General features: G+C 45.1%; 2 protein-coding genes across 17 annotated transcripts; both read left to right on the forward strand.

Annotated features, from left to right (window-relative positions):
- Positions 1-920: 920 nt before the first annotated feature.
- plat (plasminogen activator, tissue) lies at positions 921-10,585 on the forward strand. 4 transcript variants are annotated; one of them, XM_085908879.1, is made up of 15 exons: positions 921-982; positions 5,044-5,133; positions 5,295-5,418; positions 5,550-5,684; positions 6,594-6,704; positions 7,108-7,282; positions 7,350-7,441; positions 7,567-7,741; positions 7,808-7,893; positions 7,992-8,054; positions 8,121-8,325; positions 8,560-8,696; positions 8,822-8,962; positions 9,041-9,189; positions 9,798-10,585. In XM_085908879.1, exons 2-15 carry the CDS (start codon positions 5,077-5,079, stop codon positions 9,963-9,965), a joined length of 1,818 nt encoding a protein of 605 aa, XP_085765005.1. In that variant the 5' UTR covers positions 921-982; positions 5,044-5,076; the 3' UTR covers positions 9,966-10,585. The 4 variants fall into 4 exon arrangements, with proteins under 4 accessions (XP_085765005.1, XP_085765007.1, XP_085765008.1 ...); XM_085908881.1 differs by having other exon boundaries at positions 5,295-5,337; XM_085908880.1 differs by lacking the exon at positions 921-982 and adding an exon at positions 3,368-3,609.
- A 262-nt stretch (positions 10,586-10,847) lies between these two features.
- Positions 10,848-15,199, forward strand: LOC147058684 (B-cell linker protein). Of its 13 annotated transcripts, XM_085908907.1 has the most exons (17): positions 10,853-10,907; positions 11,269-11,332; positions 11,700-11,820; positions 11,898-11,935; positions 12,067-12,187; positions 12,397-12,458; positions 12,532-12,562; positions 12,660-12,809; positions 12,902-12,930; positions 13,163-13,199; positions 13,278-13,350; positions 13,507-13,537; positions 13,651-13,687; positions 13,807-13,847; positions 13,922-13,990; positions 14,105-14,263; positions 14,358-15,199. In XM_085908907.1, exons 3-17 carry the CDS (start codon positions 11,745-11,747, stop codon positions 14,472-14,474), a joined length of 1,071 nt encoding a protein of 356 aa, XP_085765033.1. In that variant the 5' UTR covers positions 10,853-10,907; positions 11,269-11,332; positions 11,700-11,744; the 3' UTR covers positions 14,475-15,199. The 13 variants fall into 13 exon arrangements, with proteins under 13 accessions (XP_085765032.1, XP_085765042.1, XP_085765041.1 ...); XM_085908906.1 differs by lacking the exon at positions 11,269-11,332 and having other exon boundaries at positions 10,848-10,907; XM_085908905.1 differs by having other exon boundaries at positions 10,851-10,907; positions 11,269-11,820.
- Positions 15,200-15,372: the final 173 nt, after the last annotated feature.

A 15,372-nucleotide genomic window follows, 5' to 3' on the forward strand; every position in this document is an offset into this window, starting at 1 on the left:
ATTTGATGTGGACATTTTAAATCGTTAACTAAGAGTAAACAAAGAACATGTATTAGCACAGCACTTTTTTTCTTCTTCTCAAATCTGTGGGACATTTTCGAGACAGATTTCCACAGGAAAGAGGGAATTACATTTTGTGGTTGTGACAAATGACTCCTGGTGCCAAACGGTTCATCAGACTGGCATAGAATCAAGAAGAACAACAAGCTTAGCAAAACACCAGAGGACACAGACAGATGGAAAATGAATCATAACCTAGTTCAAATTTTTTTTACAATAAGGAGGATAAATGGTGATCCTCTCCATATTATGGAAAGTATGTAACAATGCATTTTATGGACACTACCCCAGCATGAGTAGTTCCTTCAGTGATTCAAAAGTCTAAGAAGAATTCACAAGAATGTATGATTAAAGAAAGGAGTGAACATTTGTTTCATGACATCATCATCATCACCTCATACTTTAATGATGTAGTACTATGCGTTGACTGACTGTTTTCAAATGATATTGAAACAGCTTACTCTTTATATATATATATATATATATTATATTTAAATCTCTAGAGATAAAACAAAATGGGTTTTACTTGGGCGTTCATATGCGATTTATGACGTCAATTTTACGAAAGGGGGAGATAAGCAAAAAAGGGTAGGCTCCATATTTGTATGTTGGCCTCTAAACTCCGCCCCTCCTCTCAGCTCATCATCAGAGCAGCAGTCCCCCCCTGAGGTCACAGCACACACCCTTTCTCCTCCCCACTCATCTTTGGTCTCCACTCCTCTCTTCCTTCCTTCCTTCCTTCCTTCCCTCGCTCGCTCTCTCTCTCTCGCTCTCTCTCTCTCTCTCTCTCTCTCTCTCTCTCTCTCTCTCTCTCTCTCTCTCTCCTCCCCACTTAAAAAGTGAGAACAACCGGCGGAGAAGCTCACTCGCAGCGAGGCAACCGTTTGACATCCTCCTCCTCCTCCTCATCTCTTATTTGGTGGTAAGTGCTTCTTTTCTTTGATTTGAACATGCACAGTCCCAATTCAATCTGGTCTCGTGATCATTTTTGGTAGGTGGAAAGTCTTGTTTCATGATAGTTGTTGGCTAATCGTGCTTCAATGTTCTTCTAGTACCGTAGATTGCTTTGATTTTGTGTATCATATATCATGTAGTGCCAAATAATAAATCACAGATAGAGCATAAATGTTGATGCATGGATACAGAAACATCTATGCATGGACAGAATGCTGTATATATCCAATTTAGAGCGGGATATTAACCTCGCTATGCTTTTAGTGCATTCTTTTCTAATCTGCACCACTTGCTTCATAGTAAAAACAGAAAATTGCTTTTGTGTAATCATCATTTGCACTATCTATCTATCTATCTATCTATCTATCTATCTATCTATCTATCTATCTATCTATCTATCTATCTATCTATCTATCTATCTATCTATCTATCTATCTATCTATCTATCTATCTATCTATCTATCTATCTATCTATCTATCTATCTCACTAATGGTGGGGAAAAAATACATTTTTGGTCTCATTTTTTCATAGAACAACTGGCATTTAATCAGGGGTGTGTAAACTTTTTTGTTTTTTTGAAATCCATGATGTCTTACTGTCTTTCTAGCCTACATATCTGTGAATCGTCCTCTTAAGTTTTTTTTTTTTGTTTTTTTGCCAGTCCGAGCTGAATGTGGCTGCAGCCTGGCAATGAGTCAGATCTGAGCCTCCCGCATTCTCGGTTCTTCTCCCCGCTTTGGATGCAAACATCACAGTGATACTTTGCACCGCTGCACACTGACATTGCCAAAGTCATCTGCATTCCAGGCACGATGGTCACTTGAGTTAACCATGTCAGTGAGTCACAAAGTCAGCGGGTTAAAACGGGAGTTAAGACCGTTTCTATGCTGCTAGCAGAATCGGAATTTGGAGATTGTCTACGCTTTTATCAGAAGCTATCAATGTCTTCATCTGTCTCCAGTGCAGTCCTGGAAGATGAGATGACTCAGGGCGACTCATTGGTTTCATGCTGACCTCTGGGAATTTGCACTGCTTTCTCTCTTCTGGCTGCTCCCTTTCATCTCCTTCCATATAGATGTCCCATCTCCTCTGTGTGAACATTCTCATTTTGAAGGCCTGTCGGGGGGCAGAGCGGAGGGGGGGGGGGGGTATGGAGGCAACAATGCCGCTTTATGCTCCGTGGGACTTTTACAGAGCTGGCGCCCCCCCCCCCCCCCTCCCCTCCCCTCCCCCCGAGTGACTGTGAAGAATGAATAATGCCTGCTAAGTAGCTTTCTGACATACTGCAGCATATTACAGCACTGTGCAAGAGAACAATGGTCAATTTGAAGCTTTAGGTCCAACGGGTTCAAAAAAACATGTTATGATCTGCTGGACAAGAGCAAGTGGGGAGAATAGGCCATAAATGCAGCACAATACATTGCTGTTTCCTCTGCCAGTTCCTCTTACTCTATAGATCATGGGTCACCAAGTCCAGTCCTGTTTTTGATGCATCCCCACTGCAACACATCAAATCATCACAATCGTTATCTCACGAAAATGCAAGTATGTTCTGTGTACTTTCTCACCGTTTCAGGCTTCCACATTTTTTTCTCCTTACTTAGAAGGCAAGCATGTCTCACCTCCACTTCGTACAAGCTCAGCGGTTGCATTCGCTCGCCAAGGTGCACTCGCGGCAACGAGTCTAAGCAAGTAGAAATGCAATCGAGCAAATTTTCTTTGTCATGGTGAACCCATGGAATTAATCAATGATGGCAAGCCCAGCCAGGTGCCTCCTCCCCATTTTGAGCCGCCACCTGGTGCTCACGCCCTAGACTCCAAAATGGAGGTCAAATGATGCTTTTCACAAATCCGGCTGTGCGTGTCTTTGTCTTCGCGACTGCACGTGTTTGCCCTACAAACGTGGCAATGTTGTGACTCAGTGTCTGGCTTTGGATCCTCTGTTGATGTTTTCACTTGTTCCACTCAGATTTGACCTACTAAAAAAAACCCGACATGATCTTCAAACCGCATTCACGATGATTAAGGCCAGAACATGTAGGGATATGAAAAATGCTCGGGAAAATAGTAGCCATTTGACAGCGGAACTGCTTTCGAGAATTCTTTTTGATGTTTCATGATTGAGAAGCATCATTCCATTTTTCTTAAATCATTCCGTTTTCTTCCTCGCGATTAATAACACCCGATCTCTTTGTGTGCCTTAAGAAATTGACAATAAAGCGGACTTTGACTTTTATGTCGTGCGTGGTGTAAACTGGCTATGTCGTGTTAAAAAAAACAAGATGGCGTGCAGAATAATACTTGTTTCCTTTGAGCTTGGGAAGTCATCTAATTGCATTTTGAGGCTGAAGCTGAGCCCAGCAGGGCAGGGCAGGGCCTCCAAACTCCATATGCTCACGTCTGATGCGGGCGTGTTTGCGTATTGCACGGCTTGATATGTGTTTCCCAGCCAGTGCTTGAGCAGGAAACACATGTTTGCAACTGACAGGGGCGAAAACAAAAAGGAAACTATAGCCCGTGAGGTTCATTTCGGGGGGGTTGAAGCTCTCGGCAATAGGAACGTTCATTCGCACCAGTGGCCCGTCCTTTAAACGGTGAGTGTGCGCTTTTTGAAAATGTATTTCATAAACAAGGCAGCAGATCTTATTCGGCTCGTAATGATCCGCCTTCACAGAGAACGAAAACTTTCCCAAGATTAGAGGATCAGACAGTTTGTTTGCTTACAGTACAAACTCGCGACATTTTTGTCGCAATGGCAGCCAATGTACTGCTTGCTTGTGTATCCATGACAGGGTAGAAGGTACAACAACTTCAAGAAACATTTGGACAATGGTGTGTGTGTGTGTGTGTGTGTGTGTGGACCACCGGAACTGTTGAGTAAATTTAGTTACAGGCTGAGTCACTGATAGCAGATGGACTGTTTTACTCGGCTGACTTCCTGGCAGGCAGCACGCATTCAGTTTCTTGCTTCTATGCTGGCAACTGGTCCAAGGTGTACCCTACTTTTTTCCATTCTTTCATCTATGAATGGCCTAGCCCAGATTCAAAATAAAATGAATCAAACGTGGCCCTTTAAGACAATACGTACGGCACGTCATCCGAGTGTTTTTATGCCACTACCCGCAAATGATCCTTCACGCTGCGACTGACTGACTGACTGACTGACTGACTTGAATTCATTTGATTTCCTAAAGCTCAACAAACGGTGCCAACTGCACTTATATGACTGACTCGTGGTTACTCAACATACACTTGAGATTGACCAGCTGCTGTCCATGTGAAAGACTCCAAAAGGAAACGCACACAGTGGATATCGTTTCCGCAAGCAATACAAAGGCAAATAGGGTTGATGTTTTCTTCCTCCTCTGCTGTCTTCTCATTTCCTCTGCGGTGCATGTTTCACTCTTGTGATGTATATTGAAGAAGGACGTTTGCAGAATTGTCCAAGCGCATCATCCGACTGAGCGTCCTGACCAGTGTGTTATGACTTCCCGTGTGAGTCAAAGAGTCAGCTTGGCGCTTCCTCTCACACCTGTCCCACCCTTTCCTCCCAGCGGCCTCCCGAGCAAGCAAAAAGGAAACAAAGCAATTTGAAGCGGAATTGTGCAATTGTTTTTCCTGCAATTGTTGACTCACAATTAACACCACCCATTTTATTCAACAAGGACACTAGCTATATTTATTAGTCAGCTTCCTTGCTTTATTTGGCTGTATTACATGTTTATGTTGAGTGTATGAGGGCATTTGATAACCCTTACTTGCATTGGTGGTAAAAAAAAAAGCAATTGATCATAAACTGCAATGGCAATCATTTCATTAGAATTTCCATTTTCTGTCAACATTGAAAAAAAGAGGAAAAAATACAAACTTCACACAGGAAGGCCTGTTTTGAGAAGGACGACCCCTTAACGCCAAAGCAAACGTGCATTTGATCAACGTTTCAGGCCAATATTCATCTCTACACCCGTTTGTAAATCTAAAATCTTATCCGTCTAATGACATTCGTGCGTGTGTGTGTGTGTTTGCAGAGAACTCCAGAGCTCCAAAGACCTCCCGAAACCATGTCCAGAAGACTATTATTGGTCCTTACCGCGCTCTTCTGCTACCTAGCGGACAGCGTAAGTACTACGCACAGCTGTTCATCCATCCATAAAATATCGTTGTACATAAGTGTTGAATTGTTTTTACTTTGGCAAAAAAAAGCTTGAAATTTTATAGAGCGAAAAGTGCAGCAAACAACCCTGGTCTTGAACATTTTTTTTTGTTTTTTTTTTTACAGGCGGAGCTCCTCCGCTCCAAGAGGGGAACTCGTTTTTACCGAGGTGAGCCTGAGCGGAAGACATCCAGGCGGGCACTTTTCATTGTTCATATCCAGAAGTCTTCACCTTCCTCTGACACCTCCCGTGAGCTCAGACATTGTTTTTCTTTGGCCCATAATCATATCACCTCAGCCTTTTGTTCTTCTTTGTTTTTCCTTGAGACAAGTCAGACTCTTGCCATCTGATTGGCTCGTCGTGTGTTTGTGTCTTCTCAGCACGTTGTGTGGATAGCACGACATTAGCCGTGCATCATTTTCGAGACACTTGGCTGCGATGGAGGGGACAGCGTGTGGAGTTTTGCCGTTGTGCCTTAAGAGGACGAGAATTTTGTCACGTGGTGCCCGTCATGAGTGAGTGCGAGCGAACGAGCGAGCGAGCGAGCGAGCAATTTGCTTTCAACAAGTACAATCAATCACTTGGTTTGCACTCTTGAAACAAAAATCCATTCAAAGTGACCATAAAATGCTTTTATTAAATGCAACATTATTCTCGAGAGCCGATTAGTTGATGAAAATACGTAGAACACAGCTGAAAGAAAGAAATGGCAGTCTCGCTGTCTTGACTTGGTTGTCTTCGCTGCATTCCTTTTTTTCCATTTGCTCTGCCTTCTTCGTAGCTGCCCGCACGCACGCACGCAAGCACGCACGCACGCACGCACGCACGCACGCAAGCACGCACGCACGCAAGCACGCACGCAAGCACGCACGCAAGCACGCACGCACGCAAGCACGCACGCAAGCACGCAAGCACGCACGCAAGCACGCACGCAGTCATCTTTCTGTAGGCCTAGTTTCGTCTGACATTGCTTTTCAGCAGCAGCCTCCACGTTTGCCTCCTTCACCACACTGCAGTCGGCCAACTTGTGAGCTCAGGCTGCGCAAGAAGGTCGGAAAAGGCTTTCACGCAACTGGCAGCCAGCGCAAGAAGGTCGAAAAAGGCTTTCACGCAACTGGCAGCCAGCGCAGGCTGCGCAAGAAGGTCGAAAAAGGCTTTCACGCAACTGGCAGCCAGCGCAGGTTGCGCAAGAAGGTCGAAAAAGGCTTTCACGCAACTGGCAGCCAGCGCAGGCTTGGAGCCCACGTAGGGCTGGAGAACCTGGCTGGCAGTTGCATGAAAGCGTTTTTCCACCTTGGCTGTTTTGCCATGAGCCAGCACTGTAACATGAAATAAAAGAAGACTTCAGCCACGGTGATGGATAGTATCCCATACTTTGCCATACACTTGCTTGACTCGCTTTTGTTGTTTTGTGCCCCTTCCAGACTGCTACGCGTCTCATTGCTACAACGGGGGGACGTGCAAGGAGGCCGTGTACTCTTCGGACTATATTTGCCAGTGCCCCCCGGGTTTCAGTGGATCCCAGTGTGAGATCAGTAAGTAGGGCCCGGCTCAAAACTGTCCAAAGCCTCTCGCTCGTGATCGAGTCCTAATCATACATTTTATATTGTGAAATCACAATTTTCATTTCTGGGGGAATTCTTTGTGAGACAGTTAGACACCGCATCCATCCGACAGGCAGCGATGGCCTTCAGGAAAGCCCGACTCAATAAATAAGATTGTTTTTAAATTGTCCAAAGACATTGAGGAAATCTTGCCGCTTCCACTCATTAATGACGAGTAATGTCAGAGTGATAACGTTGAAATGCTGCGAAGAAATCTTCTGCGACGGGAAATAGGCTTCAACTGCTCCGAATAAATCAACGAGATAAGACATGGGTGCCAAGAATCATCCAGGGCAAGTGCGTGGTATCCAATCAGTCAACTGTTTCTTGCCAGACACCAAAGAGAAGTGCGTGGTGGGGAGCGGGGAGGCCTATCGCGGAACCTGGAGTATCAGCAAGTCGGGAGCAGAGTGCATCAACTGGAACGCCACCGCGCTCAGGGAAAAGAAGTTCACTGCCAGGAAAATGGACGCCAGCAGCCTGGGATTGGGCAACCACAACTTCTGCAGGTTTGCCAGCGCTAGCAAGCTAATTATTTCATCACAAAGACTCACCGAGGATTTTCTTTCCTCTCAGGAACCCCGACCGTGACGCCGCTCCTTGGTGCTATACCTACAAAGGCGCTCAAATCATCTTTGAGTTTTGTTCTTTGCCCAAGTGTTCAGAAGGTAACGCCTCATATGATATCATATAATATTATGATATGATATAATATAATACAACGTCATGTAATATCCCGATGATATATTGCTTGCACTCACTAATGGTTGTTCCCCTATTTGATTTGCTTCAGATAAGTACGACGAATGCGTGCGAGGGATGGGTCTGACGTACAGGGGCACCGAGTCCCTCACTAAAAGTGGCGCCCGCTGTCTCCCGTGGGACTCTCCGGCCATCACGCACAAGTTGAACAACGCTTGGCGGTCCGACGCCCTGGACGTGGGCCTCGGCAGCCACAGTTACTGCAGGTGGGAAAATAACCGATTTCAATCATTTTCAATGCTTTCTGAAATGCAACTGCTTCCGTCCAACAGGAATCCTGATGGTGATCAAGGCCCGTGGTGTCATGTATACAAGAACACGCGCTTGACTTGGGAGCTGTGCGATGTGCCTAAATGCAGTGAGTTGGTTTTTTTTTTGTTTTTGTTGTTTCCCCCCCCAATACAAATGCAGATGGCATTTTGCACACACACACCCCCTCTTTTTTTTTTTTTTCAGCGGGTCGTCTATCTACCATCACGCCGCTGGGCCCTCGAGGCCCCGTAACCAACAACAACCAAGGTGTGACATCGTGATGACCTCATGGACGAGTCAAGTCAGTTGGTCTCACCGTGCTTCCGTCCTCAGGGATATGCGGCCAGCGTTTGGACAACACCCTGAGCCGGCCGACCTTGCGCATGTTCGGAGGTCGCCAGAGCGACATTTCGGAACAGCCCTGGCAGGCCGTCATTAACGTTTACCAGGCTCGTCTGCGGAAACATTTCCACCGCTGCGGGGGGATTCTCATCGACTCCTGTTGGATCCTGTCTGCCGCGCACTGCTTCGAGCCCACGTAAGAAGTTGCACATGGACGTACGACTACTTGAGTACGTAGCTTAGCCGATAATGCTAATACTTGTTGCTAAGGTGATAATAATCAAATATTGTTGAAAAACGCAGACTTTGTCTGGACCATGGCTAACGCTAGCCTGCCCTGCCCTGCCCTGCCCTGCCCGACATAAACCCGGCGAGCGAGGATGTCACGTCACACCGTGAAGCTCACGTGTGTTCTCTCTCATTTGTTCAGGGATAAACCCTCAAAGTTGGAGGTCATTCTGGGCAGGACGTTCCGCAAAGAGAATTCCAGCAGTGAGCAGATTTTCAAAGTGGAAAAGTACTGGATCCATGAGAAATTTGACAACGAGACGTTCGACAATGACATAGGTGAGCGTTAGCAAGAGGGAGGCTAACGTTAGCCACCGCTGCTACAGCACGTCTTTGTAAGAGGAGCGTTCTTCTCCTCCTTTGGTGAGCCGCTCTGACTTTCTCGCATTCAATGCGGTCTCCAGCTCTGCTGAAGCTCAAGACAGACATCGGCGTGTGCGCTGTCAACTCTCCAGAGGTTCTCCCCGCGTGTCTTCCTGAACCCGGCCTGGTATTGCCCGACTGGACCGAGTGCGAGATCTCAGGCTACGGGAAAGACTCCGAGTGTGCGCGAGCTGACCTCTGACCTTCGCTTCACAGCTCACCTTGGAGGCGATGTTCACCTTGCTCTTTCTCCTCCTTAGTTTCTGCCCATTACTCTGAGCGTGTCAAGAGAGGTTTTGTTCGCCTGTGGCCCAGAGAGCGTTGTGTCCCCGCTGTGCTGTCTGGACGTACGGTTACCGCTAACATGCTGTGTGCGGGTGACACAAGAGGTCTGGATGATGCCTGCAAGGTGAGGCTCCATAACGGACTCATCTACACACACCAGCCAATCGGAATGACGGCTATGGGATGGGATCGTTATGAGGAACTGTAAAAAGGAAGACACATTTGGGGGGGAAAGAAAAAACAAATCGAAAATATTCAAGGCAAATGTCTTCAAAGGTTAAAAACAAATGAACTCGATTTGATTCAAAAAGTCAACTTTCAGCCACTCCAAAATAATGGCCAGCTTGAACATCTAATTCAGTGATTCTACCACTAGAGGGAGCAACATTTTGAGAATCATTGTCCTACTACATACAGCTGCTGCAAATCCAAAACATCTTCAAAATACTCACTCCTATTTCATGAATTTTTCTAGACAATGGGGAATCTTTTACTGGCCATATCAAAAGTTCTTTCCATAGATGCAAATTGTCCGCTATTCCAGCCATTCTCCTAACAACGCCCTTCCTTCCTTCCTTCCTTCCTTCCTTCCTTCCTTCCTTCCTTCCTTCCTTCCTTCCTTCCTTCCTTCCTTCCTTCCTTCCTTCCTTCCTTCCTTCCTTCCTTTCTTTCTTTCTTTCTTTCTTTCTTTCTTTCTTTCTTTCTCTCTCTCTCCCTCCCTCCCTCCCTCAGGGAGACTCCGGCGGTCCTCTCGTCTGCCGCACCGACGACAAAATGACCCTGATGGGCGTCATCAGCTGGGGTGACGGGTGCGGCCAGAGGGACAAGCCCGGCGTCTACACCCGCGTCACCCGTTACGTGGACTGGATCCACGGCAAAATGACGGCCAACCCCATCTGAGCACCCAGATGACCGACCACGCGTTTGCCCGACAATGCGTGTTGTATCCAAATCCAAATATGGGTGGATGTTTGAGAGCAGCACTTGTTAAGAGGGTTGAAGGGACCCAGAGGAACCTCTGTCATGGGCTCTTAACACTCACAGTTGCTCCATGTTCTTCACTTCCTGCGCTTGAGGTTCCAGCGCGTCTGTCCTTGAGGTCATCCGAGTTTGTTGATATGCACGGATGTTTTCAATTGTTTTTGTCAAGTCAACTCTGTGGAGAAGTTACAGCGGTAAAGGTCTGTGCACTTGGAATGGCTAAAGACTTGTGCGGGACATACAGTCAAAACAAATAAGAATCTGCTGGTTCAGATTCTGATCCATTTTAAACTTGTAAACATTTTTTTAATAACAACACTCCCGACATATGGACGGAGCTTCGCAAGTACGTACATTATAACGTTTGTATGATTGCCTTGTTTCGTGTTTGCAGTAATTGCGTATCTCGATACAAATATTTGTATTTTCCACAAAGGTCGTTTTATACTAATTTAATATTTATATGTATTCTATAAAATCATGTGCTGTAAATAATATATTCGATAATCCTTTCTGGTAAAACACAATAAATATTTGGACTGACTAAAGTTTGTGTTAAGAGTACAGTGATTATAAAAAGTCTACACACCCCAATTCAAATTGCAGGCTTTTGAGATTTTTTTCAGCTGTACGATTCTAGTTTGTGCTCAATGTCTGTTTTCCTTTTTTTTTTTTTTTTTACACCCCCCCCAAAAAAGTGATCTGATGACGGAGGGGCGGTGCCAGGGCAGGTAAGGAAATGCAAATGAGTTCAGCTGAAATGCGTGCACTGGCGTTGCTTGAGCGCATTCGCATGCGGGATACCAAACCAAGACGTCCATTTCTTCATCACTCCACTTCTCATTCCAAATCATGAAAATGGTAATGTATGATATGATTTGACATATAGAATGTTCCTTTTTTTCATCTCAATTTTCTCATCAAATAACATCATGATTATAATTGATCATCTCTTAAATTGTTTTTCTTTGAAGTATATTTGAGCCCTTGTGGCATATTTAGAAAAAAAATGTACGGCCACACATTAGTTGTACCGAGTTCATTTTGTTTCCCTTGTTAATGACTTTTTTTCCCCCTCAAAAAGTGATGTACAACACATGATTCTTTCAAAAATTCATATACTATATGAAGCACTGCACTGTAGACGGTCAGCGAGAATCATTTGAATGCGGCAGATTTCACGCCAATGATAAGGTTTTTTTCTTTCCTTTCCTTTTCACAGGGTACAGTCTGTTTGTTATTTTGGTGTGTGCGCATCAGTGATTTTCACAGTTCAACTCTTTTAGGTTAGTTTTTGTTGTTGTTGCGAGTGATAATTCTGAGGGGAATCATTCACAAATGAGGAAAAGCGAGTGAGCGAGCGAGCTCCGGTATCATTTTCCACACCTTTCTTCCTGGTTCTCTTATGTCATGAAAGGCAGCATTGTCTCCAATTGACATGCTACTTGTATTGGCATACGAAGGATGGAGTGGAATCACACGTAACGGGAAGAATCTCATCATTTAGCCAATGTCGACACTTTTCCCACCACAATCTAAATCTGCCTGACTCCTATTTGACCAGTAAAGACGAGTCAATGATTCTCGGCGTGCCTTCGAGACGTTCCTAACTTATCGGGAACATATAGCCAAATACTTTTCTGTTTCTGGCAGAGTTTCTTTGGCAAAGTGAAGAACGTGTAAGTATAAAGACTTCAAATGTCTACACTTGTGGAAAGCTTTGAGTTTCGAGCGTTTTTTTTCAGAGGCCCTCCAGCGCCACCCAGAAGGACAGGTGAGGTCACTTCCCTCTGATAAGTGCGGTCATCAATTTGCTTGAGTCCTCCATTAGCAAGCGTGTCATTGTTTCAGGCAACAATGAGGACTCTGGGTGGAAACAACATGGATTTGTAAGTCAAGCGTTTTCACCTCAGATTCAGACTCCAACCACAAATATGGCCATTGACTGTGTTCAGAATGAACCAATCCAATTCCAACTCCTGTTGAATGGGAACTTGTCAGGCAACTGTAAACATTTCAGTGGCAGGAGGATGAAGAAGGGGAGGAGGAGGAGGAGGAGGAGGAGAACGACATGTATGAAGTTCCTCCGTGTGAGCGTGTCACCGTCCCGCCGAGACAAGTGGAAGAAAACGTTTACATGGGTAACTAAGAACATTCATTACTCCTATATTGCTAACAACCAAAAAAGCCTTCAAGCTGTTTATTGTTGAAGTGGACTGTCAAGAGAAAACCAAAACAAAGAGAAGCAAGCAACTACGTAGCGAATAGGCTCCAGCTCAAGCACGAGAAGAATTCAATGCTGTAGAAAATGGACCTGAGCATTTTTTTTTTTATTCTTTCAATGTTGCAGAACGAACCTCCAGTGTGGCAGTCCCACCACGCTTAGCGTCAAGACTTGGTGGAAAAGTTCAGGTGACGCTGTCTGCTTCTGGTCCTTTTGGAATAGATTTGCTCGGTCATGACAACGTTTGCCTTCTGTCCTCAGCAGAAAGCTCAACATGCTAAGGAGAAGAAACGTGAGGCACACTTTACAGCGGCGGCACGGTCCAATAGTGCTTGCTGCCACATTTGAGAAAACCAGATGAATTTGTCACGTTGTTGAATCTCCTTCAGCAGCACCCGAGGTGGACAGAAACGACAAGCCTGGCAGGAAAAAGATGACGCCTCCTCATGCTCCCTTTCTTACGTCCACCACGGAGGAAGGTGCAGCCGGCCAGCCAGCCAGCCGGCCAGCCACTTATGTCAACAAACACAAAAGCAAAAGCAAGAATAAGAGCCATTTGTTTTCAAAGTGCTCAGGTCTCATTTCACATCACCCAAAACGAAGTGGCATTTAAAGCGCTTTTGCATTTCAGGCGTATACCTGGATCCGACGGAAGAACAGGTAAATTCATTCAAATGCTGTATTCTATCCGTCTCACCATCCAACTTCACCAAGATCCAAATCATTTCAGCATGAACACATTTCTAAGTTTTAGACTCGAATTGAAAATACTTGCATAAGAATCTTATTTGATTGTTGTATTTATTTCCGATCAATAATGGGATGCAAATCTGTGGCTGCAAAGTGCTACATCGTAGCATCAAACACTGTGCCTTTCCTTCTCGTGTTTCAGAGGGATAACGACGACCTGTATTTAGAAGCGGCAGCTGGTAGGGCGCGTAGATGACGTTGATTCAATGTTTGCGCTTTTCCACAAAAGGATCTTCATTTCATTTCCTGTCCCTCAGCTTGCCCTCCGGCCCCTGGCGGCCCGGTGAGAATGTCTTCATCCACCGAGATGGCACTCGCCCATTCGCCCGTGTATGTCTTTGCCCATCTAGCGCTTTCATAATAATAATAGGCATAGTAAAGACCTATCAAATATTCGATCTTGAAAAAAAAAAAGTATCGCACGTTTTTTTCGGAGGTTCTGTTAAATACCTTGGATGCAAATTGATGCATGCTTTGACTGTGCAGAATGAAGCCTCCACTTCCAAGAGCAAAATCAGTGAGTGGTCCCTGTTCTCTTCCCCTTTCAAACATAGGAACCTTTCATTGGCATTTGGCGCAATTTAGTACAGCGATGGCGCACAGTTACATTTAGTATTTCCTTTCTTTCAGAACTCCTTCCTGCCTTCATTGACAGAGGTCAAATCAGGTAAAAATCCTCTTCATATTCATGCTGTCAATGCACTTATTTAGGAAGTAAGCAAGTCAGCTCAAGCTTAGATCAGATTGAGTCTGAGTTTTGATGAAACTCTTATTTTCTGTTTCGAGCTTCTGGTGGTGGGAGGACAAGCAGCCAATCTGCAAATGAGGTAATAAAAAAAAAAAAAGCTGCATCATTTTTTTCATCAATTGCACGATAATCATCGTATCTTTTTTCATGTAGGGCAAAGAATGGTTTGCTGGTGATTGCAACAGGAAAGCAGCAGAGGATCTTTTACTTAGAGTCAATAAGGCACGCTAATCCTTTCATGTTCAAGAAAAATGTCTTTTTCAGGAATTTGTCCTCGCAGATGTATTTGACTATCCGATGGAGTTTTTGAACTAAAACGATTGCACGGATTTGTAGGACGGCACCTTCCTCATCCGACACAGCTCGGCCCAGAACGCCCGCCAACCTTTCACCCTGGCTGTGCTCTACCGTCACAAGGTCTACAACATTCCCGTCCGCTTTCTGGAGGACATGCAAGGCTTTGCTCTGGGAAAGGAGGGCAAGAAAAGTGAAGAGGTGAACTCCCATTGAATGACGGCCATAAGTTTGACCCCCTCGGGCCCAGACGCAGCTGGTAAACCTGTCCAATTGATAAATCCGACTTTCTCAGGTTTTCACCAGCCTGGAGGAGATGGTGATGCATCATAAGAAGCAGCAGCTCTATCTGATTGACAGCAAGAGCCAGGCCAAGCACCCAGTCTATTTATCTCACGCTGCACGCTGTTGACGGGACATTTGACACAATCAAATAGGATCTGAAAATGTTGTCACACTTTATTGAACACTCAAACATTGCTTTTCACAGCACAAACTTGTACAGAAGGGTGGAAAATTGACTCGACGGGAGAATTCAACTTGTCTCCGAAAACACCACTGAATTGTACACCGACGGTAAAAAGCCACTTTTGGATATGTTCCCTAATTTAGTGCGTGTTCATCATTAATTCTAAAAGAAAAATGGATCAGACCAATGTCTCTTTTGTTTCCGACTACAAACATCACCTATTTTCCTTTTCATTTTTGTCATGGTGGGAAAACAAGAAGGCTACGCTTGAATGCATAGTTTGACCGGATCCCCAGGCAGGCCTACTTCAAATCAAATCAACACAATCCAGAGGGCTGGGCTGGGCCGATTGCTTTTTTCAAAATGATATCATTGCACGGGGTGGCACAAACCCACAAGTCACTCACTCGCCAAGTCGCGCCCGTTCAATCACAGACAGGCAATACTGCAGAACGTGAGGGTGGCGACACCAAGTGGACAAAACCCACACTACACTGCTCACATGCATACTCTGGTGTTCGAGGCGTGAAGTTTTAATACATATCATTTGAGCACTACTTTGCAAGGACGGTCTGAAAAGAAACCCTGCAAATTATTTACAGATGTTTATTTTGTTTTGTTTTTTAATGAAATAAAAACAGCACTTTCTATTGGATCTGGTAGGGCACTCCACGTCATCGCCCAAAATACAACACACGATGAAAATGCAGAAGGACTAAATATCACGAGTGTTGGTGGAATTGCTTGGGTGTGTGTTAGTCTACGATTTCAAAGTTGCAAAATTGGCCTGAGGAGTTGACGGAGGAGGTCGTCGGCGGGCGGGCGGGCGGAGCGATACGCA

The sequence above is a fragment of the Syngnathus leptorhynchus genome, chromosome 4, assembly GCF_054491065.1.
Source record: "Syngnathus leptorhynchus isolate UIUO chromosome 4, UIUO_Slep, whole genome shotgun sequence".
Classification (NCBI taxonomy): Eukaryota; Metazoa; Chordata; class Actinopteri; order Syngnathiformes; family Syngnathidae; genus Syngnathus; species Syngnathus leptorhynchus.